Source organism: Geotrypetes seraphini, chromosome 4 (genome assembly GCF_902459505.1).
Source record: "Geotrypetes seraphini chromosome 4, aGeoSer1.1, whole genome shotgun sequence".
Lineage (NCBI taxonomy): Eukaryota > Metazoa > Chordata > Amphibia > Gymnophiona > Dermophiidae > Geotrypetes > Geotrypetes seraphini.
Window position 1 is genome coordinate 17,688,801 of NC_047087.1, and position 26,818 is coordinate 17,715,618.

The following is a 26,818-nucleotide window of genomic DNA, read 5'->3' on the forward strand; positions in this document are numbered from 1 at the left end:
TCGAGTGTCTCCTAGTCTTTGTAATTTTTGACGGAGTGAAAAATATTGATCCACTTGTACCCGTTCTACTCCACTCAGGATTTTGTAGACTTCAATCTTATCTACAAAATCCTGAGTGGAATACAACGGGTACAAGCGGATCGGGTACAAGTGGTTAAGTGAATTGGCCCGAGACTAGTGGCATAGGAAGGGGGTTTCGAGGGGGGCAGTCTGCCCCAGGCATGGTCTTCCTCGGGGCACTGGCACCCCTCCTCCTACCCCTGCTGCGTGCGTATGTCCACGCTCCTTTCCTGTGCCTTTTTAACCAGCGCGAGCAGCGATGCACTTGCTGCCCGCATCGGCTTCAGTGCTTTCTCTGAAAAGAGGGTGGGGGAGGGATGCCACTGCCCCAGGTGCTGGTCACCCTCGTCACGCCACTGCCCGAGACCCAGGAAAACCAGGTCTGATTCTTTCTTCTGCTCCCTGTTACCCTAGGCCCATCATTGACCCTTCCGTTGCCCCAGGTACAAACACGGTGTGAGGGCGCAGTCTTCGTAAAGGGCACTGGTACCTGTCCTCCTTCCTGATCCCCCTCCCCGAATATGTGCACCCCTTCCCTTGTGGGGAGTGTGTGGTGAAGTGGTTAGAGCCACAGCCTCTGCACCCTGCGGTTGTGGGTTCAAATCCCACACTGCTCCTTGTGACCTTGGGCAAGTCACTTAATCCCCCATTTTCCCCAGTGTAAGCTTGCCAGGACAGAGAGGAGAAAATGCTTGAGTGCCTGAATGTATGTATATAAGTGGTATATAAATGCTAAAAATAAATAAATTTAATTTTTCCTGCGTGAGCAGCATTATGAACTTGCTGCCTGTGTTGCGGTTGCCTCTCTCCGACGTCACTTCCAGGTCCCGCACCTAGGAAGTGACGTCAGAGGTATAGCTGACATGACGCGGACAGCAAGTTCCTGCTGTTGCTTTCGTCTTGAAAATTAAAAAGATACGGGGAAAGGGAAAGGGGGGGTGTATACATAGCAGAGGGTGGTCAGGAAGGAGCGGGGGGAGAATAAAAGGCGGGGGCATTGAGTGTAAATACAGAAAGACAAATATCAAAGCCCATCCCTCTTAATGCAGAGACAAGTCACTGATTGTGGTGACTTTAACTGCTCTGCTCCGTCTGATGTTAAGTCATCACATTAACTATAAAGTGTGGCCCCTGTCATTTTCTGTCGTCACCTTAGAACATAGAACATAGAAGATGATGGCAGAAAAGGGCCACAGCCCATCAAGTCTGCCCACCCTAATGACCCACCCTCATAACTTCACTCCGCTAGAGATCCCACATGTGTATCCCATTTTTTCTTAAAATCTGGCACGCTGCTGGCCTTAATCACCTGCAGTGGAAGTTCATTCCAACGATCGACCACCCTTTCGGTGAAGAAATACTCCCTGGTATCGCCATGAAATTGTCCGCCCCTGATTTTCAGCGGGTGCCCTCTTGTGGTCGAGGGTCCTTTAAGAAAGAAGATATCGTCTTCCACCTCGATATGGCCCGTGATATATTTAAACGTCTCAATCATGTCCCCCCTCTCTCTACGTTCTTCGAGTGAGTATAGCTGCAATTTATTCAGTCTTTCCTCATATGGGAGATTCTTGAGCCCCGAGACCATCCTGGTGGCCATTCATTGAACCGACTCAATTCTCATCACATCTTTTTGATAATGTGGCCTCCAGAATTGTACACAATATTCCAGATGAGGTCGCACCATGGATCTGTACAAAGGCATTATGACTTCGGGCTTCCGGCTGACGAAACTTCTACGGATACAGCTCATCATTTGTCTAGCCTTGGATGAAGCTCTCTCCAGTTGATTGGCAGTTTTCATGTCTTCACTAATGATCACTCCTAAATCACGTGTTCACGCTTAGTCTGCTTTAATAAACAGGGCCCTAACCAAGTCACACCAACTGATTAAACGCTAAATCACATAACAAAAGTTCACAAACTGGTCAGCAAGCAGAGGGACTGGTTCAAGTTCCTCACTCAGGTCTCCCACTCCTACGCTCAGCTGACTCTAGGACAACTGCAGAGGTAGCGTTTACAACCCCCAGGGATGGTGGAGGGAGACATTAATCAAAGAATCCTACTGGCTGGCTTTAAAGCCCCTGATTGCAGAAGACTGGAAGTAGTCCCACTACATAGATACTGGCCTAGGACTTTCACTGCAAAAACTGGACTGACGTAAACTGGAGGAGGGGGGCGAAAATAGAGGAACATACTCTGGAGAAAAAGTTCACAAGCTGACATTAAGACAGACCTAGGGAAAGTCACTACTTATCCCTTGGATCAGGAGCACAGAATCTTGTTACTCTTTGGGATTCTGCCAGGTACTTGTGACCTGGATTAGCCGCTGTTGGAAGCAGGATACTGGGCTTGATGGACCATCTGTCTGCTATTCTTACGAAGAAAGGTTCATGGTGCCAGATCCCCAGCTCGGTTCCAATTGAGCTGGACCCCAGACAAGCAGGAGGAAACTGCCAAGCCCAAGTCCCGCCCCCACCCCAACATACAAACATATATATATGAACACCCACCAACAAACGGACTCCTCCTCCCCCCCCCCCCGCCCTCCCTCTCTATGAACACTTGCTCTACGGCAGTGGTCTCAAACTCAAACCCTTTGCAGGGCCACATTTTAGATTCGGAGGACCTCAGAAAAAAAATAGTTAATGTCTTATTAAAGAAATGACAATTTTGCATGAGTTAAAAACCCTTTATATTTTATAAATCTTTCCTTTTGGCTAAATCTTAATCATAATATTGTAATTTATAGCTAAAGAGACATATGATCAAAAAACGGTTTGATTTTAGTTTTGTGATTAAGATAAACATACCGAGGGCCTCAAAATATTACCCGGCGGGCCGTGAGTTTGAGACCACCACTCTATGGCATGCCTCTAAACTACGAAACTAAAACTTTGTTTTATAGACCAGGTCATCAACCAAATGGAGCTCTACTCGGTTAACAGTAAATGGTAAATATAATACTTTAAGAGAACAGAAAATCTAAATTAACAAAAGGGGCTAGTTTTCAAAATGTTTAGCAAAAAAGAAAGTCTTCAGAACTTTCCGGAAGTGAAAGAACGATCCCAAACTTCCTAGTACAGGCGGTAAGTTATTCCATAGCTAAGTCAATTTCAAAGTGAAAGAGTAACTGAATCTCCTGGTAGATCTATTAGTACCCCTGAGGGAAAGAAATAAAAGTTTTAATTTTTGAGAACTTCTTGCAAGATGAGATCACTATATAAAGGGCTGTGTCTAAAAGATATAAAACGTCTTCAACTCATACAAAATACTGCTATCAAAATTATTTCAGGTTCCAGAAATTTCAATCATGTCACTCCTTTATTGCAAAAAAAAAAAAAAAAAAATCATTGGTTGCCTGGCTTACATCGGATCACTTACAAAATTGCACTCTTGACTTTTAAAACTATACAAACCAATACCTCTGTATTCCTAGATAGATTATTAATTCCATATGACCCTCCCAGAACCTTAAGATCTGCTTCACAACATTCCCTTAAAGTGCCATCCTTAAAGATAATTGGTATCCATCGTACTCTCATTTTCTCAGTCACTGACCCTTTAATTTGGAATTCTCTCCTCCTACACCTAAGAGCTGAACAAAACTTGCAGAAATTCAGAAGTAGCCTAAAATGCTTGCTTTTTAAAGATGCCTTCAACTGATTTTTTATGTACGTATGCATCCACTTCTGCATTATTTAATTCATTTCCCTTCCCTATTGTATTTTCCTTATTTGTATTCTTTCTAAGAAATTGTGGTTCTTCCATTTTTCCCCAATGTTTTCATGTTACAAGTATGTTTGTATTGGTTGTTCATGGTTATTATCCAAAACGTTTGTTTTCTAGCTATTTTAAATTATTATGTACAACGCTTTGTACCTTTGGATAAGCGTTTAATCAAAATTTAAATAAACTATGAAACTATCTTTGCACCTTCCAATCTAAAGGAACCAAAGTAGTGAAAATGCCAAATAGGATCTTGAAAGCAATGCAAATGCATTTAAAATGAATTCTAAGATGCATAGGAAGCCAAAGTAATTCCCTGAGCAAAGGCGTTGCATGGTCAAATTTACCTCTACCAAAAATAAGTTTCTTTATTCTGTGGGAGTTCTACTTCAGCTTCAGCCATGTACTTATGATGATCTCGACATGTCCTTGTAATGTATTGTTACATATTGTGAATGTCCTTTTGTAGCCCGTTCTGAGCTCCCGGGAGGACGGGTTCAAAATCGAAGCAAATAAATAAGCTCTTTAAATTGTTTCTCCAATACAACTACCTAGAAGGGTTCTAGTGAAGTTTCCTTAGACTGGTGTCGAAACGAAACGTGAATACTGGCATCCTGTGAAGTTTTGCTTATTCTGGGGTGCTAATGGCAGCTCTTAGGGTAAACAAAGTGATGAAAGAATTATACACTGATCTATCAAAATGTCAAGTGATCTACTTGGATCAATTCCCTAATGAGATGGCAAAGAGCTTCTTCCATTGTACTCCATTGGGAAAGACCCTTAGAATATCTGGCCTACTGTTACCAGGATGGCATTTGGGAGTGCAAACAGAGCAATTGCACTGGGCTCCCATGCCAAGTAAGGATAAAACTTGTATTAAAAATCTTGCACTGTATATTAATGGGCTCATAATCAAAACTTAAATACTGTACGTCTAAAAACCCGCCCAAGTTGGCATTTGAATGCTCTAAAAGACAGGTTGTCCAAGTGCCGATAATCTTAATAGGTTTTTGGAAATATCCAGGGACATTTTAAGCCTCTGAATCCCACTGTGCGCCCAGAGCAGAAATGGGTGTTTTTAGAGGAGTGGTTAGGGCGGGATGTGACCTGACCTAGACTTAGTCGTCCTGCAGCAATAATCGAATGTTTGATGAGACTGCCTAGACGAAACTTAGATGTTGAGAGTTAGACGATGTAAAGACAGGTATAAGTGCCCAAAAGGTAACCAAAGTCACCAGCTAACCACTGGAGGGACAAAGTAAAGATCTTCACACACTCCCCCATGTTCACTGACCCTGTCGCACCCCCACAAAGTCCAAAATATAAACGGACATACCTGCCTACAGAACATCAGCACCTGAGGGGGTGGGCTAGTGAACCATAGAGAGGAGGACCAAGGCCCATAAGCCACTCTAGCCACTACATTCATGGTAGAAAATGTGAGCTCCCGCAAAGCCCTACTGTACTGCCATATATGTGGCACCTGCAGCCAAAAGGACTATTGGGGTTGTAAACAGATAGGTATAGTGGGTTTTGAGGGTGTTTTGGGGGGCTCACCGTAACCTACAAGGGACTTCTGGTGAGATGTTTATGTGGCACCCTTTCTGTGAAGTTTGCAGCAGTGCCCTGTAAGGTGCCCCACAGCTCTGCTGCCATGTCTGGGTGGCCAGTCCATCACAATGCTTGCCCCTCCCACATCCAAAAGGTCTGGTTCTGGACATTTGGGACTTGGACAAATTTTTTGTCCAGAATGTGGTATAAAGATAGACGTAATGGCAGTCTGGACGTACAGATAGACGATTTTCAGAAAAAAAAAAAAAAATTGGGGATGTACTTTTTGAGAATGGACATTTTGCCGCTGCCAACTTTGGGCGACTGGCACTCTACATCCAATTGAACATAGATGTATCGTTTGATTATGCCCCTCTATGTATATTGGTATTAGATCTCTGATATGAGTCGAATTAGGATTAAAAAAAAATAAAAAAATAGAACATGATGGCAGAAAAGGGCCAAGGCCCATCTAGTCTGCCCACACTAATGGCCCACCCCCTAACTACCTCCATGAAGAGATCCCACATGCCAATCCCATTTTTTCTTAAAATCTGGCACGTTGCTGGCCTCAATTACCTGTTGTGGAATATTATTCCAGCGATCAAGTTTCAAGTTTCAAGTTTAATAGTTGTTTTGATTAATCGCTTAATCGTATTTCAAAGCGATGAACAAATTAAAATTACAATTTCTAGGGAATAATACAAACAGAACAATACATATTAACTTACAATATAAAAAAAAAAATAAATTACGATAAACTTAAAAACACAAGGAAAGAAGGGAGATGAAATATAAATCATTATAGGAAAGTAGAACAAAAAAGGAGAAATACAAAATGAATAACAAAAAAACAGTGTAATATAATACAATAAAATATTCTAGACTGCAGTAAGTTTCGTCAATTATCAAAAGCGTCTTTAAAGAGAAATGTTTTTAAGTTACTTTTGAATTTCTCAAGATTCTTCTCTTCCCTTAAATAAATTGGAAGGGCGTTCCATAACTGAGGTGCCGTAACAGAAAAAATAAATTGTCGTCTTGTATTGATGACCTTAAGGGATGGAATAGTTAATAAATTCTGTTCATTAGATCTAAGGGTTCTGATTGGAGAATATGGTATCAATAATTTGTAAATAAATGCTGGGGTTTTATTAAGAAGGGTTTTGAAGGTGAGTATGCATAGTTTATATGTTATCCGGTGGGAGACTGGGAGCCAGTGTGCGTCTTTTAAAAGAGGTGTTACATGATAATTTCTTAGTTTTGGTTATAAGTTTAATGGAAGCGTTTTGAATGATCTGTAATCGTTTTATTTCACTTAAGGAGATTCCTTTGAAAAGGGCATTACAATAGTCAATCCTGGAGATCACCAATGAATGAATTAAGATGTTAAGTGATTTAGAACATAAGAATTTTGAGATTGATCGAATTTGTCTTAATCTGTAAAAGGTTGTTTTAATAATATTACTAATGTGATCATGAAAATTTAGTTTGTGATCAAAGGTCACCCCTAAAATTATGGTATTACTAACTAATTGTAGGGGAACATTTTTTATAGAAATGGGAGCAGTAAGGGAGAAATCGTCTTTCCAGGGGAAAAACATCACATTAGTTTTTTTTTATATTGAGTGCTAATCTATTTAGGTCTAGCCAATGATAAATTTGATCAAGTTTTTCGTTGATCACTATGATATCTGATGTTTTGTTAGCGTCTAGTGGATGTAGAAGCTGGATGTCGTCAGCGTAGGCAAAGACCTGGAAACTAACTGATTGACATAGAGTAAGCAGAGGGGCAAGGAAAATATTAAATAATAAAGGGGAAAGAATAGATCCTTGAGGGACACCATGTGTAGACTGTGAAGATTTGGACATTGAATCTTTAAAAGAAACAGAGGAAGTACGATTTGTAAAATATGATATAAACCAAGTAAGTACTTGGTCTGTAATGCCTATTGATTGAAGTCTATCCAGAAGAAGTTGGTGGTCAATTGTGTCGAAGGCTGCTGAAAGGTCAATGGAAATCAATAGAACTGACTGGTGGTGATCTAAAAAGTATTGGATGGAAGTAGTCATACCAATCAAAGAATGCTCTGTGCTATGGTGATTTCTAAAACCGGTTTGGTTCGGGTGTAGGACATTGTTTTTTTCCACAAATTCTGAAACTTGATTGAACACGACTTTTTCAGTCGGTTTAGCCAAAAAAGGAATATTTGCTATTGGTCTAAAGTTAGATAAATCTCCTGAGCTAATTTTCTTATCTTTAATAATAGGACGGATGATTGATTTTTTTCCATGTAGTTGGTACGATGTTTTGACTTAGACTTTCATAAATTAGCTTATGGATGAAAGGACCAAAAATATTAAAGTGACGTTTGAGAATGAAAGGAGGGATTAGATCAGCTTTGAGCCCTTAATGTTCTGGTGTCGCCATGAAATTTCCCACCCCTGATTTTCAACGGAGGCCCTCTTGTTGCCGTGGGTCCTTTAAGGAAAAAGAGATCTTCTTCCACCTCGATAGGGCCTGTGACATATTTGAACGTCTCGATCATGTCTCCCCTCTCTCTGCGTTCCTCGAGTGAGTACAGCTGCAACTTACCCAGTCGTTCCTCATATGGGAGATCCTTGAGTCCTGAGACCATCCGGGTGGCCATTCGCTGAACCAACTCAACTCTCCGCACATCTTTTTGATAATGCGGCCTCCAGAATTGTACACAGTATTCCAGATAACCATGATAAATTGTAACCTGTTAACTGTATATTGCGTATGTCAACCTGTAGCTTGTTCTGAGCTCTTTGGGGAGAACAGGAGAGAAAATGCAATCTGCCAGCAGGGTTTCTGTCCCCTCCTAAATTTCTGCCCTAGGCTCCCACATTTCTAGCATCAGGCCCTGACTGTTAGAAGTTGCTGGATTATTTATCTTGCAATCCAGAGCTCAGTCTTTCCCCCATCCCCATCCTCTATAATAAAACCCTTACCCACGCATGCGCAGTTGAAACGGTGTGATTCCTGCCGCTATGATTTGTGCTTCCTTGCCATGTTCCATTTGTGGCGTGCGGCGGCTTGCGGTGCGTGCAGCAGTGAGAGCAACGGCAGGCGGGTGTCCTTCGAGGTGCTGCAAGGCGTTTGGCTGCTACTGCTGCACAGGGAAGTGGAGGGGGAGAGGGAAAAGGGGCTGCTTTGAGGGGAGGGGTGTGCTGGGGGCAGGAAGCAATCTTGGTTTGCTCGGGGGGGGCTAGAGAGAGATAGGCAGGGGGCCATGGAGAGAGACAGACAGACAAGGGGCCAGGGAGAGACACAGACAGAAAGAATGACAAACAGACAGGGGGCCAGAGAGACAGACAGAGAGCGGCCAAGGAGCGAGAAAGAAAGACAGACAGACAAACAAGGGGCCAGACAGAGACACAGACAGAAAGAATGACAAACAGACAAGGGGCCAGAGAGACAGACAGAGAGCGGCCAAGGAGCGAGAAAGAAAGACAGACAGCTGCTAAGGAGACAGAGAGACAGAAAGAAAGACAGACAGACACATCTATTCTAGCACCCGTGAATGTAATGGGCTTAAAGACTAGTAGTCATATAAATGCTTAGTAAAGCGGGTTAAAACTCAATAGTCTCTTTTTTCTGCTTATGTCTGGTGATAATCTTGCCATGACTAACGGAAAATAAGCTTTCTTTACGTCAATTTAGGGAAGGTATCCTTTCTTATTCACCAAGAATCTACATGCTGACTCTTCTAGGAACGGAGAACCCGCTCCGACTTGAACCACTTCCAGTTTTCCATCCTTGAATTCTTGTCGGAGACTTACACAGAAAAAATCCGACTTAGCTGCAGGTTATTTTTCTTTCACATAGGCCAGAATCACTCCCACGGATTCAGATTTTTTTTTTTTTTTCAGCAAATCTTTGGCAACTACAAAGCAGTCTGAAGTAATGCAAATGTTCAAAATACAGTGGAACCTTGGTTTACGATCGTAATCCGTTCCAGAAGCATGCTCGTAAACCAAATTGCTCATATATCAAAGCGAGTTTTCCCATAGGAAGTAAGGGAAACTCGCTTGATTGGTCCAATCTACCCTCCCAACGAGGCCACCGGCGCTGCTTCACCCCCCTACCCTGCTCGAAAAGCATCGCTCCACCCCGCAAACGCCCCCACCCAAAAACTGGCATCGCACCCCCTCCTCCCCCTCGCGCTCGAACCGACATCATTCCCCCCACCCATGACCCCCCCCCCCCCCGAGAACCGGCATCACACACACACCCCACACCCCGCTGGAAGCAGCATTCCCCGCCCGTCCAAACAAGCCCCTTACCCCATCTGGCACCGGCACGTCCTGTGGGTTGGTGCTGCGTGCCGGTGCCAGTGAACGAAGATCCCGCCTCTTGCCTGGGCTGGGCCTTGAGCATCTGCGCTTGCTCAAGGCCTTGTGGCTCTCATTCCATTTTTTAATTTCTTATTGCGATCATTTTAATTTGTATAAATCTGTATAAAGCAGTTTGGTGTGGCTGAATTTTGTACAATTTTATTCCATTGGATTGTTCTGATTTGCTAATATATTTAATTCAAGTGTGTTGACCCTGTGGTGTACCTTTGCTTTGTAGTTCATCAGAAAGATGAGCTGTATATTGACTATATTAAATTAAAGGTCAAAGAGGATTCAAAGCTGACAGGAACAAACCAACGCTGGTTTTAAAGTGACAGGAGACCACTTGTTGAACCCATGATATCCTTTCCATATGGCACACTGGATTCTGCAATACTATTGTTGGTTAGTATAGTAGGGTGGGTGGGTGGGATCAGATGACTGGGGATTGGGGGAGGAAGGGTGGGAACGGTAAGATCTGTAGTTGAAAACTTTTCTTGTTTAACTGTGTACTGTTTCTTGCTGAGTTATGCTTTGTATGATTTGGAAATTTTTAATAAACGGAAAAAACTATATGATGGCCTCCTGGCCACTCAAGCAGCCAAACTAGACAACCAAATCGCCAATCTACTGACGGCATCCCTCGACTACAAGACTTTTAGAAAAGAAATAAAGGCCATACTCTTCAAGAAAACTCTGAAAAAAGAAATAATACCGCAAGTCTCAAACTCCACCTCTCACTAAAGCCAACTACCCCAAACAAATAACCTTACCCATTTCTTACTCTTTTTGAAAATGACCAATTTTTATATTTTTTTTTTGTAAGTTCTTCTTGTAATATATTTTGGATAATTCTTTTGTAATCCGCCTTGAACTGCAAGGTAACGGCGGAATAGAAATCCCTAATGTAATGTAATGTAATGTAATATTATAAAATGAGAGGAGACAGGCCATTATGACAGGACAAGGCTTACCTTTCTGACTGAATTCCATTCTTGTGCGAACCAACGTAATGGTTTTTCTTATCCACTGGCATCACATCCACATATCCTCCTGTGTCGTCCCTAATGGCCCCGGCATGCACCGCAGTCCTGCAAATGCTGGAGCTCTGAAAAATCAGGAAAGGTGGAAGGGGTGGGATTATTGTTTATTGAAAGCTTCTACACCAGTGGTCTCAAACTCAAGCCCTTTGCAGGGCCACATTATGGATTTGTAAGTACTTTGAGGGCCGCCGAAAAAATAGTTAATGTCTTATTAAAGAAATGACATCTTTGCTAGAGAATGACACGGTGGTTGTTACCCGCGGCTAGCCGCGGGTAACCCGCCAAAACGGTGACCAAAAAAAAAAGGTCACCACGAGTTCGGGGACAAGGCCATTCACCGCCCCGTGGAGCGGTGAATGGTAGCACGGGGTGGTGAACAAGTAGTGAACGCACGATGAACGAGCATTCGATCCGGCAGCCCACTCTCTCCTGCCGGCCGTCCATGCATCTCCCTCCCTCCTTTTCCCTTACCTTTTCTTCTTGAAACTGGCGATTTCTATAAGGCTATGAGCTGTATTACAGCCGGAACCTTGAAGTCGCGTCGCGTTGCCTACTGGAAAAAGTCTCCTCTGACGCAACTTCCTGTTTCCAGTTGCATCGGAGGAGACTTTTCTAGCAGGCAACCCAACGCGACTTCAAGGCTCCCATTGTAATACAGCTCGTAGCTATATAGAAATCGCCAGTTTCAAGAAGAAAAGGTAAGGGAATAGGAAGGAGGGAGGGAAATGCACGGCTGGCCGGCGGGATGGAGCTGCTGGACCGCGTGAAGGGTGCTGGGGATGAGGGGATGGAGAGGAGAAGACACTGAAGACGGGGATGGTGATGGGGCGGTGAAAGAGACAGCGGGGACGGTGACGGGGCGGTGAAGGGGACGGCAGAGACAGGGATGGGGCGGTGAAAGGACCAGTGGGGACGGGGCGGTGCAGAGGATGGTGGTCCGGGGACGGGACGGTGACGGGGACAGAATTTTTCCCCGTGTCATTCTCTAATCTTTGCATGAGGTAAGTACTTACAAATCCAAAATGTGGATTATCTGAAATCATCAGAAGCAATTAAGGAAAGATTTATAAACTACAGGAATTCTATGAGCATTGGAGCTGTTTCCGCCATGGCCAATGCTAAAAATCACGCTACAGTTTTGTAAAAAGGGGGGTGGAGGGGCTAGTATTTATTGGGATTTGTTAACCACCCTTTATAAAGGGATACAGCTCAATATAAAACTTACAATTTTGTTATCAGCATGATAGTAAATGACAAAACATAAAAGATAAATATAATCAAAGAGGTAAAACTGGAAACGTTTGTGTTTATTCAAAGAATTTGAAATACCTCCACTCTTCATCAGATCTGGGTAGTTTACAATAATAATATAATACACAGTTAAAAGAAAAGACCTCCATTTTTGGTGACCCATCATAACCGCGCGGGACAAACGCATGCCGACGATGGCTCGCAGGACTTATGCGCGGTGGATTAAAACAGTTACTGTAAGCGCTCTGAGAGGGGTGTGGGGGGGGAACCTCCCATTACAGAGGAAACTGCCAATTACCCCCCAAAACTAGGTAAAAAGGCAATTTCCTCTGTAATAGGGAGTTCACCCCCTCCACCACCACCCCAAAGGAAGCGCGAAAACTTCCCCCTACACACACCCTCGAAGCACTTACTGTAAATGTTTTAATCTGGCGTGCATAAGTCCCGTGAGCCATCGTCGGCATGCCATTGTCCCGCGTGTTTTAATTACTGTACTCAATTTTCTGATAGGAAGAGTAAATCCATTCAATAAAGAACGTAAGAACAGCCATACTGGGTCAGACCAATGGTCCATCTAGCTCAGTAGCCCTTTCTCACAATGGCCAATCCAGGTCACTAGTACCTGGCCAAAACCCAAGGTGTAGCAATATTCCATGCTACCGATCCAGGGCAAGCAGTGGCTTTCCCCATGGTTAATAACAGACTATGGACTTTTCCTCCAAGACAAAGGCAATCACTCAAACTCTATGGTCCTGTTTTCTCAAGAGACCCCAAACCTGTTCCCATTATTAACAGAAAGCAAAACAACAGGCGAGCTGCTGTATTTCATGACTCTGCTTTATTCATTCAATGACTCGACATGTACATGTTTCTGCCACACCGGCCTGCATCAGGAGTCTTATCTTTAGCAGAAACACAGTAGAGGTTTGTGTTCTAAGCAAGAATACGCTTATACGGCACTCCGATGGTGAAATCAAAGCTGGAAACCTTCAGTGATCATGAAGGTTTCCAGCTTTGACTTCACCATCGGAGTGCACGTCGACTCGTTGAATGAATAAAGCAGAGTCATGAAATACACTGTTCTTTTGCTTGCTGTTGACCCGTGGAGGTGTTCTGAACCCATTATTAACAAATACATAACCTTCCTAGTAATAGGACTAACATGGAACAGTATCAGAAATATATTGTAGGATAATAATATGACAGAACTACGATATCAATACAATACAAATGATACCGTAATATAAGCATGGGAGAAAATTCCTTTGTGGAGGAGAAGCCCTGATGGTTAGGGCATTGGCATAGTAAGGGGGTAGTGGGGGGAATGGTCCACTCTGGGCGCCATGTTGGTGGGGGCACCGACACCCCTCCTCCTCTCTGCCCCCCCCCCACCTCTTCCCATTCCTCCCCTCCATGCATGCATCCTCCCTCTTCTTTTCCCCCATACCTCTAGTTGAAGTTTTTGCTCATGGTGGTCAACAACGTGCTCTTTGTGACCTCGTTGGCTCTTCCACCGATGTCACTTCCAGGTGCCGTGCAAAGAAAATGACATCAAAGAGAGAGCTGACAGGGTCATGAGAAGCATGTTGTTGACCACCGCGAACAACTTCAACTACAAGTATAAGGGAAAGGAAGGGGGCACATGCGGAAGGTGGGATCGGGAAAGGAGCAGGAGGGGGAGCGCGCAGCAGGCGGGATCGGAGGAGGAGCAGGGGAGGTGGAGATGAGGGCAGGGAAGGAGCATCTCACACCCTTGCTATGCCACCACAGTGGCCTGAGAACATGGGCAGCCGGATTCGACTCCCACAGCAATCACTCATGACCCTGGGCAAGTCACTTAAGCCTTCAGTGCCCCAGGTACAAAACTTAGACTGAGTCCACTAGGGACAGAGAAAGTACCTGTGTATAATAGGTGACGGGATAATCACGCGCCAGACACCAGCGCGATGACATTCCAGCATAAGACAGAAGCGCGCTGCGGGAAAACTTATTTTTAAAGAGCTCCGATGTGGGGTGTGGGGGAATCCCCCCACTTTACTGCATAGTGTTCGCGCTGCCGTTGGGGGGGGTGTAGGGGGTGCAACCCCCCACATTATAGAGAAAACAGAACTTTTCTAAAAAAAATTCAGAAAAAGTTCCATTTTCTCTATAATGGAGGGTTCCAACCCCCCAAATCCCCCCCCCCAACAGCAGCGCGGACACTATGCAGTAAAGTGAGGGGGGGTTTCCCCCCACACCCCCTGTCGGAGCTCTTTAAAAATAAGTTTTCCCACGATGCGCTTCTTTCATGCGCCGAATTGTCGGCGCGCTGGTGTCTCACGCGCCACGGACTATGAACCGTATAATAAAGGTATGCCACTTTGGCTGTACTCACAGAAAGGCAACCTATCAAATTCATATAACATTGACAAGTACCAGTGCTCACATCACCCCCTCTCCTCAAGTCACTTCCACGTACAGTTCAAACTCCTCTTATTGCCGTACACGTGGAATCACTCATTAGCTCCTCAATATTCCTCTTTTGGCTCTCCTTACAGTCCTCCCTGGGAACTCTGTTCATCAGGCAAATCTCTCTTACCCTGAACCCAGTGGTGTAGAGAGGGTGAGAGGCGCCCCTCCTCTACCCTATTCTCCACCCCCTCCTGCCATGCGCTCGTACCCCTTCCCTTCCACCATACCTTTTTAACATTCCTGGCGTAAGCAGCAACCCCAAACTGCTGTTCGCGCCTGCATCGGCTATTCCTCCGATATCACTTCCTAGTCGCGGGTCCAGGAATTGACGTCAGAGGAACAGCCAATGCTGGCACGAGCAGAAGGTTGGGGGTCGCTGCTCGCACTGGGAACGCTGCGAGAAGGGAAGGGGCGCGCGTGCGCGGTAGCGAGGGGGTGGGGAAGGCGTGGGGGACACAGAGGAGGATGAGCGCTGGTGCCCCCAGCATAACGGTGCCCGGAGAGGACCGCCCCCAACCCCAAGGCCCCTTCACTATGCCACTGTCTGTACCCTTCTCTTCTATCGCCAACCCAGACTGCGCCCTTTCTCTCTTACTGTACCTTACGCCTGGAACAAACTGTCTGAGTCAGTACGTCAAACTCCGTTCCTGGAACTATTCAAATCCAGGCCCATCTCTTCGAGAATGCATTTAACTCATAACCTCCTCACCCTAAGCACCCTGAGAAACTCCCTAAGCGCCTGCTTGTCCTGTTGTCCATTCATTTAGATTGTAAGCTCTACTGAGCAGGGATCATCTCTTAAATATGTTGTTTGTACAGTGCTATGTATGCCTATAAATGCTATAGAAATGTTAAATACTGTTAGCAGTAAGTCCAAAAAGCAATAGCTCAGACCACCTAGACCAGAAAACACTTTTGTTTACTGCAATTACAGTGGTTTGGTAATCAAACTATCAACCAGTCCTTCAGATTTCTTCCTCCTGAATTCAGCTCTATTCTATCTCAATCAAGTATTACAATATATGGGCAACAGTTACTGAGGCAGGTGCAATATCTTTCCATTGAGGGAACAACAACCAAAGAAAGAATCCCCTCTTATTTCGGGGGGAAGTTTCCCCAGAGAGCCCACATAGTTGCAAAATGGCCGCCTGCTTTTGCCACGTGCAATCTGTAGGTGATTTCCAAAAAGAAACAAAATGTCGCCTGAAATGTCTCTTTGAAAATTAAGCAGTGTGTAAAGTACGCAGAGAAAAAGCGCCCGTGTGCTTCCCAGCTGCTATGCACGGGTGGCAGAGTAATAAAGCACACATATATTTGAAAATGCCCAGCTCTGTGTACTTTCACACCCCTTCACCTACCCCCTTCCCCAGGAACACTTCTTTTTAACTTGCTTTGGAAGTCTGCGTGTGCTTCAAGGGCGCAGAGAAGGACTATTTCCAGACAGGAAAATCACTATTCATCTGGCTATCTGACAAAAATGTTCCCTTCACATGTCTACAGTACAATATTGCATCTGTATCTATCCATATTTCTGTCGCCTATAAGCAGAAAGAACATCAAATCATACTGATATAGACATTAAAAACTTACCACCTGCCAACAAGGAAACTGGAACAAGAACTTAATGTTCTTATACTTCACTTTTTATGAAAAAAAATGTAGTCAGGACAGCACATCTTTTTCGTGCGACTTCAAACCTCATGTGGCAGGAAACATTGGTGAAATTCCATCTGTACCTTAGGGGTGCAGAAACCGCTAATTTCAGACACTTTCCTCTTAAGAGAGAAGAGTACCATAAAAACTGTGGGCCCCACACTTCCAGACAGACAGGAATGTAAACGAATCAGGATTACAGGCAGGGTCAATTCCCAGTCACACAAGTCCTCAATCAGAAAGCAGACAAAGAACCAGGGAAGCCAGGAAGTTGGCTGATACTACCACTACTATTTATTATGGTTCATAGACAACGGCGCGAAAGACAAAGGCGCGCGCCGACAACTGAGCGCAAGATGGAGGTGCGCGCCGAAGAAAATTACAGTTTTTAGGGGCTCCGACGGGGGGCTTTGTTGGGGAACCCCCCCCCCCCCACTTTACTTAATAGACATCGTGCCGGCGTTATGGGGGGTTTGGGGGGTTGTAACCCTCCACATTTTACTGTAAACTTAACTTTTTCCCTAAAAACAGGGAAAAAGTTAAGTTTTCAGTAAAATGTGGGGGGTTACAACCCCCCACAATGCCCCCACAACGCGGCGCGATGTCTATTAAGTAAAGTGGGGGGGATTCCCCCCCACGCCCCCCCCCCTGTCGGAGCCCTAAAAACAGTAATTTTGAGCGGCACGCACCTCCGCGCTGTGCTCAATTGTCTGGGCGTGCCTTTGCCCCGGCACACTTTTGACCTGACACCTTTATTATTTCTATAGCGCTGGAAAGGTATACGCAGCGCTGTACATTTTAACATACAATAGACAGTCCCTTCTCAGAAGAGCTTACAATCGAATTTAGATTACAGGGCTGGGGAGATTATGGTAGAGGAAATGATACAGTGGGTCCAGGTATCTGACAGCAGTTGAAAGCAGTTTGAAAAAAGTGGGCCTTTAGCTTGGATTTGAACACTGCCAGGGATGGAGTATGACATATTGATTCAGGCAGCCTGTTCCAGGCAGACAGCGCGGCACGAAAGAAGGGACGGAGTCTGGAGTTGTAGCTCAAGGAAAGTTTTCATTCAGGTCCAATATTTTCCATGTCCTTGGAGGGCTTATTTATTATTAACTACTTTTTCATGAAGAAAGTCACCCAAAGTGGTTCACATTCATTGAATAGTAATTGAGTATGCTTAACATAACATAAAAATTTACTTCTATACCGCAGTCACTGTGAAATTCTAAGCGGTTTACAAAAGAAAAATAATTCAGATGAACAAAAAGTTTTAATCGCCTCAGTATCTGGAGAACAAGTACATTTTCAGATTGGTAAGAACAAGATGTCTCAATTAGAGAAACTAAATCTATGACTCAAGCTGCTGCCTGGTATGATGGTAAATAATGCACGTGAACGTCTGGAATTTTTATTATTGATAAATGTGAATGAATCTAAAAGATGGTTAGGTGCCAAGCCAGTCAAGATAGCAGATAAAACTGAACTTAAATCTGACTCGAGGTTCTATCGGCAACCAGTTGAACATAAGGCGAACCGCTGTATTCTGAACAACGCGTAATCCTGGCAGGCTCATAATCTATAGCAACTAGGATACTTTGGGCAATGTTAAGTGACTTACCCAGAATCACAAGTAGGGCTGGATTAATGGGTAGGCCCAGTAGGCACGTGCCTAGGGCCCGAAGTTGTCAGAGGGGCCTGCTGAAGAAACAGAGGACTCAGGGTTTGGTTTGGTTTTCTCTTCGGCAACAGAGGCCCCCCAGAAAGATCGGCAGCACTGGGCCTCTCCGGGAGATCGACAACACCCCCCCCCCCCCGGGAGAATGACAACACCCCCCCGGGCATCGACGGCAATGCAGCCGGAATAAGTGACGTCAGAGGGGGGTGGACCGGCAGACGTGGAGAGTTGATGTCTGCCAGCTATGGTCAGGGAAGAAGTGGCGTTGGAGGGGTGGACCGGCAGACACAGTCATCATGGGACCCTGCAAGAAACTCTCTGCGTTTGCTGGTCCACCCCCTCCAACGTCACTTACTTCTTCCCTGAGCAGAGCCGGCAGCTGAAGTCATCGCAGGACCTTGATTCACGGCATTGGTTAGTTTGGAGGGAGAGAGAGAAGAGCATAGAAGGGTTGTGGAGGGAGAGAATGGGGGAAGATGCTGATGGAAGTGGGGGGAAGGGAAAGGAGAGAGAGACATAAGGGGGAAGGATACTGGATGGAATTGGGTTGGAAGGAAAGAAAGGGGGCAGATGCTGATGGAAGTGGGGGAAAGGGAGAGGAGAGAGTGCAATGCCTGACCATGGGGGTGTGGGAGAGGGAAGGGAAGAGGAAGAGAGAGATGCCAGACCATTAGGGAAGGGAAGGCGTTGAATGCCACACCAATGGTGGGGGAGAGGGAGAGATGGAAGGGAGAGGCAGACAATTTCTGGAAGAGGCATAGAAAGAGAGCAGATGCCATACGGAAGAGGCAGAGAGAGGGCAGACAGTGGATGGAAGGAAGAGAATGATGAGAAGATGAGGAAAGCAAAAACCAGACAACAAAGGTAGAAAAATATTTCTATTTGTTTTATTTCTTTTTGCTTTAGGATAAAGCTGTGTTGATAATTGTTTATTAATAGAAAATGGAAATAAGGTGATCCTGTTTATTGGACTAATTTTAATACATTTTTTACTAATTCAGAGACCATAACTCCTTTCCTCACGTCAGGGCAGGGATACTGTAACAGCAGTATAGTTTACTGACCTGAAGAAAGAGGTTTTAACCTCTGAAAGCTAAGTGAGAAATGTATTAGTCCAATAAAATGACAGGCACTAAATTTTCTTGCCCCATGCCTCCTACCCATATGCAAAATATAAATTTGTGGACTTCCCAAAGCCCTGCCAGCTGAAGATCGCTTCCTCTAGGAAGGTAGGGGAGATTTGTTCAGAGATGTTTGGAGGATGCATAGAAGAAAAACTACACTTGCAGTGATATGGTAATCTCTGTTGTTTGTTTTGAATTTTAAAATAAAAGAAATAAAGTGGAAATAAAGAAGTAAATAAGAAAATGGGTAAATAAATGGGGCGGTGCAGGGGTGGGGCACGATGGGATGGGGCAGGGCGGGGTCCAGTGTACTTGTATGCCTAGGGGCCCTTGACAAATTAATTCTGCCCTGGTCACAAGGAGCAAGTTGGGATTGCACTCACAAGCTCAGGGTGCAGAGGCATCAGCTCTAAACACTCGGCCACTTCCACATAATCTAAGGAGTCCTTTTACTACAAGGAGTTAAGCTCTTAATGCGGCAATAGCTTGGGGATCTAAATGGTTAATGTAGAGCAGGGGTGTCAAAGTCCCTCCTTGAGGGCCGCAATCCAGTCGGGTTTTCAGAATTTCCCCAAAGAATCTGCATGAGATCTTTGTGCACGCACTTTCATTGGGGAAATCCTGAAAACCCAACTGGATTTCGGCCCTCAAGAAGGGACTTTGAGATCCCTGATGTAGAGTGAACATGGGAGCACTTAGCATCATTTAAACAGGAGGCGGAAAGTGCTCCTACATTAACCCTCGATAGGTTCCATACAATAGGAACATTAGCACACAACCTGCACATTAAAAAAATAAATAAATAAACAGTTCACCAAAGTGCCACATTAACACACACACCCCTTTTGCTAAGCCTCACGGCTAAATCCCCACAGCCCTTTAAATCCCTATGGGTTAAATCTAGGTTTAGTGATCAGAAAAATCCTGAATTAGAATACATTAAGCCCAGATTTTAGCGCTCTTCCTTCCCCCCCTTTTTTTTTTTTTTTAACAAAACCATGGAAGCGGTTTTTAGTGCCAGCTGGCATGCTGAATGCTCTGCGCTGCTCCCAACGCTCATAGAATTCCTATGAGCATCAGAAACAGTGCACAGTATTAAGTGCGCTGGTCTGTGCTAAAATCCGCTTCAGTAGGCCAATCCAGGTCTCTAGTACCTGGCCAAAACCCAAGGAGTAGCAACATTCCAGCATCTCAAAGAATAGCAAGATTCCGGAACCCCAATGAGAGCAACATTCCAGAGCTGAGATTGTGATGTCATAATGCCTCAGAGCCAACCTCATCAGTGATGTTACAATGGCTTAATTGTCCTATACTTGGCACACATAAAAACAGCCATACTGGGCCAGACCAAAGGTCCATCAAGCCCAGTAGCCCATTCTCACAGTGGCCAATCCAGGTCCCTAGTACCTGGCCAAAACCCAAGGAGTAGCAACGTTCCAGCATCTCAAAGAATAACAAGATTCCGGAACCCCAATGAGAGCAAAATTCCAGAGCTGAGATTGTGATGCCATAATGCCTCAGAGCCAACCTCATCAGTGATGTTACAATGGCTTGATTGTCTTATATTTGGCACACATAAGAGCATAATAACAGCCATACTGGGTCAGACCAATGGTCCATATATCCCAGTAGCCTGTTCTCATGGTGTCCAATCCAGGTCCCTAGTACCTGGCCAAAACCCAAGGAGTAGCAACGTTCCAGCATCTCAAAGAATAACAAGATTCCGGAACCCCAATGAGAGCAACATTCCAGAACTGAGATTGTGATGTCATAATGCCTCATTCCACAGTGCCTCAGAGCCAGCCTCATCAGTGATGTCACAATGGCTTGATTGTCCTGTACTTGGCACACATAAGGGCATAAGAACAGCCATACTGGGTCAGACCAATGGTCCAAAAAAACCTAACCCTTCCCTTTTATTAAACCATAGTAGAGGTTTCTACCGTGGCCCGGAGCGCTAAATGCTCCGACACTCAAAGGATTTCTATGAGCATCGGAGCATTTAGCACTCCGGGCTATGGTAGAAACCTCTACCATGGCTTAGTAAAAGGGGGTGGAGGGAAAAGTTGGAAAAACTGTGTGCGAGTCAAAGTTATTCCTTTGAATTTCATTGTGCTTGATCAGAAAAGAATTTTTTTTAAACCCATCCTGGGGTTCCTCAAATACACAGATTACATAAAGCTACGTTTTTCTTAAAATTTGCTCTTATTTGTGCTTCATAGAGCACATTTCTTTGTGTTATAGCTATAAATAGGAAAACCGATTGTGGTTGCAACACTGTGGTCCTTTTACTAAGGTGCAGTAAACGCTAAGATGCCTATAGGAATATTATGGATGTCTTGGCATTTAGGGCACCTTAATACAAGGAGCCCTGTATTAGTGGGGTTCTAAAGAATCCAAGCACACTTGTTCTAATAAGCACATTGGAGACTCGTGTTATTTCTGAACTGATTTATTGTTCTTTTTCAATAAAACAGAGGTAAGAAGAAAAAAAATTTAAAAAAATTTAATTGAATCAGGAAGGGAAGACTGGATGGACCATTCGGGTCTTTATCTGCCGTCGTCTACTATTTTACTATGTTAAATTTGCCCCATTAAGCAAAAATAATAGCAAATTTTAAGAAAAACAGAGCTTTATGGAATCAGTGTCTTTGAGGGACCCCATGATAGGCTTTAAAAACTTTTTTAAAAAATTATTTTCTGATCAAGCACAATCAAATTCATGGGAAAAACATCAATTTGCACAATTTTTCAAACTTTGGGGTTTTCTGGACAACTCTAACCTCCGGACATCTAAAAATATTTATTATACCTGAATATAACTCACCTTGAACATCTGAAAAATGTATGAGCTCAATCCAAGTCTCTTTCCTTGCTTGCTTGCTTGCTTTATATATGTCCTATATCTCATGCTGCCTGTCTTCCTGGTGCCGTAAAAGGCATCTAGCCCACCATTGGCTTAGTTTCCAGTTTGCTTTCACTTCTATATATGGTCAATCCAGCAAAGGAAAGCTTTAGAGTATTTAGACGATCTGCTTTGAGCTCACTCTTCTTTGCAATGGGCAAATCTAAACTTTAAATTTTAACTGTGCCGTATGGACTCAGCAGTGCAGCTGCATCTGTACACTTCTAGTTCACAGGAAAATCAACCTTAATTAATACTTAGGCCATCGGGACCATCCTTGAAAGTCATTAGCACACGTCGGGCCACCTCATTCGCTATTACGGTTCCTACAATATGGAATTCTTTACCACTTTATACCAGGGCGGAAAAAAATTTAGATAAATTTAAGGGAAACCTAGTTTGACCTCTTTCAAGATGCATATGACTGTTGAACAGACTTGGATACAGCCAGAGTTGTTCAATATTCATATTGTGGTTGACCTTTTTTGTATTCTTTACTTTTGATTTTGTAGTTCTCCCAAACTTCCCTATTGTTTTACGTTGGTCAAGTATTGTTTAATGCGTATTTACTTGTTCATTGTCTCCCTCTTTTTTATTACGTACTGTAAAATGCTTAGAAGTCCTTGATTTGCGTTTTATCAACATTTTAATAAACTTGAAACTTGTGCTCCCAGCTGACAACCCATGAGTCATTCTGCCTTTCCTTCTCAGAGATTCTTCTCACATCCTTCCTTCACTACCACATGCCTTTCTCTTTGAGATATAAGAAAGTTAGTGATTGAAAAGGTTCAAAGAGTGACCAAGATGGTAAAGGGGATGGAACTCCTCTCGTATGAGGAAAGACTAAAATGGTTAGGGCTCTTCAGCTTAGAAAAGAGATGGTTGAGGGGAGATAGGATTGAAGTCTACAAAATTCTGAGTGCAGTAGAACGGGTACAAGTGGATCAATTTTTCACTCCGTCAAAAATGACAAAGACTAGGGGACACTCGATGAAGTTACAGGGAAATACTTTTAAAACCAATAGGAGGAAATTTTTTTTCACTCAGAGAATAGTTAAGCTCTGGAACGCGTTGCTAGAGATTGTGGTAAAAGCGGATAGCGTAGCTGGTTTCAAGAAAGGTTTGGATAACTTCCTGGAGGAAATGCCCATAGTATGTTATTGAGAAAGACATGGGGGAAGCCACTGCTTGCCCTGGATTGGTAGTATGGAATATTGCTACACCTTGGGTTTTGGCCAGGAACCTGGATTGGCCACCGTGAGAACGGGCTACTGGGCTAGATGGACAATCAAGCCATTATAACATCACTGATGAGGTTGGCTCTGAGGCATTATGACATCACAATCTCAGCTCTGGAATGTTTTTCTCATTGGGATTCCGGAATCTTGTTATTCTTTGAGATACTGGAATGTTGCTACTCTTTGGGTTTTGGCCAGGTACTAGGGACCTGGATTGGCCACTGTGAGAATGGGCTACTGGCCTTGATGGGCCATTGGTCTGACCCAGTAAGGCTATGCTTATGCTCTTATATGTGCCAAGTATAGGACAATCAAGCCATTGTAACATCACTGATGAGACTGGCTCTGAGGCATTATGGCATCAATCTCAGTTCTGGAATGTTGCTCTCACTGGGGTTCCGGAATTTAGCTATTCTTTGAGATGCTGGAATGTTGCTACTCTTTGGGGACCTGGATTGGCCACCATGAGAACGGGCTACCGGGCTTGATGGACCGTTGGTCTGACCCAGTAAGGCTGTTCTTATGGGCCAATGCAAACCTGCTACATGCATCTGAGAGGCGGTACTGCAATGGTAAAGCAATTGTAAGTGGGCACCAGAAATTTTACAACAAATCCCCTAGGTCATCAAGATTTGCCCTTTCAGGGAACCCTACGACTCTCATTTGTCCAGCACCTCAATTACTGGCTGAGGATACCAGTTTAAAGGGGTTTCCAAGTGACAATTTTGAAAAGTGCGCCCAGAAAAGGTTCATCCTTCTCAAATCTGGCGGTGCTTGCGTGGACCTCTCTCCTCCTTGGGCTCCTGTTCTCTGTCCGCACCCCACACTACTGAAGCTGCATAAGAAACTGACACCATTGACTGCTGCTACTTTTCTCATTTTTAACGTACCAGTAAACCTCTCTAGTTCAACTTGGACCCAATAGCGATCTTTTATGCTAACAGCTGCACAGAGGTTTGCCAAAATCCCTCAGCTTTCAGGGGACATCTGAAGGATGCCTTGGTCCAGTGAGCTACCACAGCTGTTTCACAGCATCACAGTCAGTGGTAAGCTTTGCCCGTCCCTACGCAGCAGCATCGCAAGTTGCATTCAAGAAGACCAGAAGCTGCCAGAGAGTCCCAGATTTACGAGGGCTTCTCTCCTGTTCTGTGTCGATGGCAGCTTGATTGTTAACAGAGCTTCCTCTTCATGAATCACCCATGTATTGTCCAGTCCCGATAACAATCTCTAGAACATTACACAGAACTTCCTCTGGCAGGAAATTTCCCTGTACTGATGGCCTTATAAGTGAGCTCTGCAAGACACAAACCCTTTCATCTTGCGCCTCCATGGATAACATTCCCATCTCATGTTCCCAGGGGATGCTAAAAGCTGATGCAATACACAGATTTTCCTTTCGCTAATGAGGGCATGAACTGAGTCCATCTTTATTATTATCATAAGACATATGGAACATGCCTACCCCCAGCACTGGAAGAGCTTGGAGATATTGACAATGGCCATCAAGTATCGCACAGCCTGTACAGTTTGGAAAACAGAGAAGTCTACATGTAGCAAAATAGTGTTTGATCGTGTCTTTGCATTCTGAACAGCATGCGCGCTTAGGGTTTTGTGCTAGCTGCCGCCGTGCTGTGTCCCTCCACGCCGAATTCCATTTTGGAACTCAGATGCAGGAAACATGCCGGCGACTCTCCCCTCCTGCCCTCACTCACCAACTGTTGCCAACGCCGCTAGCAGCCTGCTGAGAAGCGTGGCCGGCTGTAGCGAACCTCGCAGGCCGCTCTGCACCTCGGTAGCACGTTCCCTCTGACGTACACAATCGCATCAGAGGGAACGTGCTACCGAGGTGCAGAGCGGCCTGCGAGGTTCGCTACAGCCAGCTGCGATCCTCAGTAGGCTGCTTTAAAGAAGAGGAAGCCGCATGCTGGACAGGGGGAGCAGGGAAGAGGGACGGGGGAGAAGGGAAGGGGTGCTGCTGCACACGGGGGAAGTAAAAGAAAGGGAGAAGGGCTACTGCTAGACAGGGGGAGCAGGCAAGGGGTGATGGTGGACAGCCGAGGAAAGAGAGAGACAGAAAGAAAGACAGAAAGCTGCCAAGGAGAGAGAGAGAGAAAGAAACAAAGACAGACAGACACACACATCTGTTCTAGCACCTGTTAATGTAATGGGTTTAAAGACTAGTTACTGATAATACCTTATGGCATGCTAAGCCAATGAAGTGCTTTCCGCTTTCTGTCGGCATTTCTTAAACATGAGACTGATACAGTTTGCTCGACGGAATAAATGCAACCTGCAACCTGAGATTGACTAGTGGAACTGAAATACAGAACAGGAAGAGAAAGTAGCCAACAACTAGATTGACTCATAGAAAGGCCCATAGGTGTCGGAACGGGGGAGCCAACAGGGGCCATGACCTCCCCAAAAATTGGCCTTCAAAGGGGTCAGTTATTGCTCCACTTTCCCACCCACCTCCTCCTGGCTGCTGTAATTTTAAATCTGCAGGCAGCCGCCTACGGTAAAAGGAAGACTTCCGGAGCAGGCCTGCTCGTTAATGCTGTGCGGCGGCTGTCCGAAGATTTATAATTACAGCGACCGGGGAAGGTAGGTGGGGGAGTCCTCATGCCACAGGATCCTGCTGGGGCTAGGGCTACCAAATTTTACATTAGTAAAATCCAGACCCCCCCAGACCCGCCCCCCAGGCTCGCCCAGTTCCACTCATCCCCGCTCTGTTATGCCCCAGCTCCGCTCCAGCTGCCTGTTTGTCGGGCAGAAAGGCATGAGCACATGACGTCACTGTGTTGCATCTGCACATGCACGGATGCCACCCTCCCGAACGCGATTTCTTTTCAAAACCCGGACAAAGCAGCGTGTCAGTGGGGGCACCGGAACCTCTCCGTCCCACCCCGCCACTCCACGCTCATGCCATCCCCCCTCCCCCCAAACCCGGTGTTTCTGTAGATCTTCGCTAGCGCAAGCAACTTCTCCTACCTGTTGCTTGCACCAGCCTGGTTCCCCCTCTGAATCACTTCCGGGTCAAGGGGCCAGGAAGTGACATCAGAGGGAAATCCAAAGCTGGCACAAGGAGCATGCTGGATCAGCCACTTGCACTGGCAAAGATTAAGAGGTATGGGGGGGAGAGCACGAGTGTAGAGTAGGGAGAAGCAGGAGCGTGGCGAGGAGGGCACGGGGGGTGGCACTACTGCCCTAGGCACCTCCTACCCTTACTACGCCACTACTCTCAAGCCTTTAGATCTGGTCCTAGCTTGGTCTATGGTATGAGTTGGTTGTTTAACATATTTTTGTGAATTGTATAGATTATAATTTATTAACCCAGGATGCAGCACATATTGTACATTTAATTAAATTCATTACACTTATTAATTACAGGAGTCAGAAAAAGCAATCCATAGACTCCAACCCAACAAACATCCACCACAATTCTCTTACACAATGCTGCAGCCACTGGAGACCTGGTACTGTTCTAGTGCTAGCAAAGGCACGTCCTTATCTGTAAAACCGAATCACGCTGGGAAAGTTCTTACCCACTTCAAAAAATGTTCCTTTAGCCGACATAAGGTCCATCTGGTAGTTATCTATGGCCGAAATGATCCAATCTTATGGGTCGAAGAGCATGCCTGGAAACAGACATTTGGCTTTCTTTTTAATGTCAAAAAATTAAAAAAAAAGAGAAAAACTGATGGATACTGCTATTCCTTGAATTTGTTCCATTAGACGGGCCAAGAAAACGTCCATTGCATTAATGGCTCACACAATATTAT

The 26,818-nt window shown here is 44.8% G+C and overlaps 1 protein-coding gene across 1 annotated transcript in view; it reads right to left on the minus strand.

Annotated features, from left to right (window-relative positions):
• Positions 1-26,818, minus strand: part of CRISPLD2 (cysteine rich secretory protein LCCL domain containing 2) — a 177,818-nt gene that overhangs the window by 32,447 nt on the left and 118,553 nt on the right. Inside the window, exon 14 of the mRNA XM_033941577.1 lies at positions 10,671-10,804. Within this exon, the coding sequence (XP_033797468.1) occupies positions 10,671-10,804 (134 nt within the window). The remainder of the gene's footprint in view (positions 1-10,670; positions 10,805-26,818) is intronic.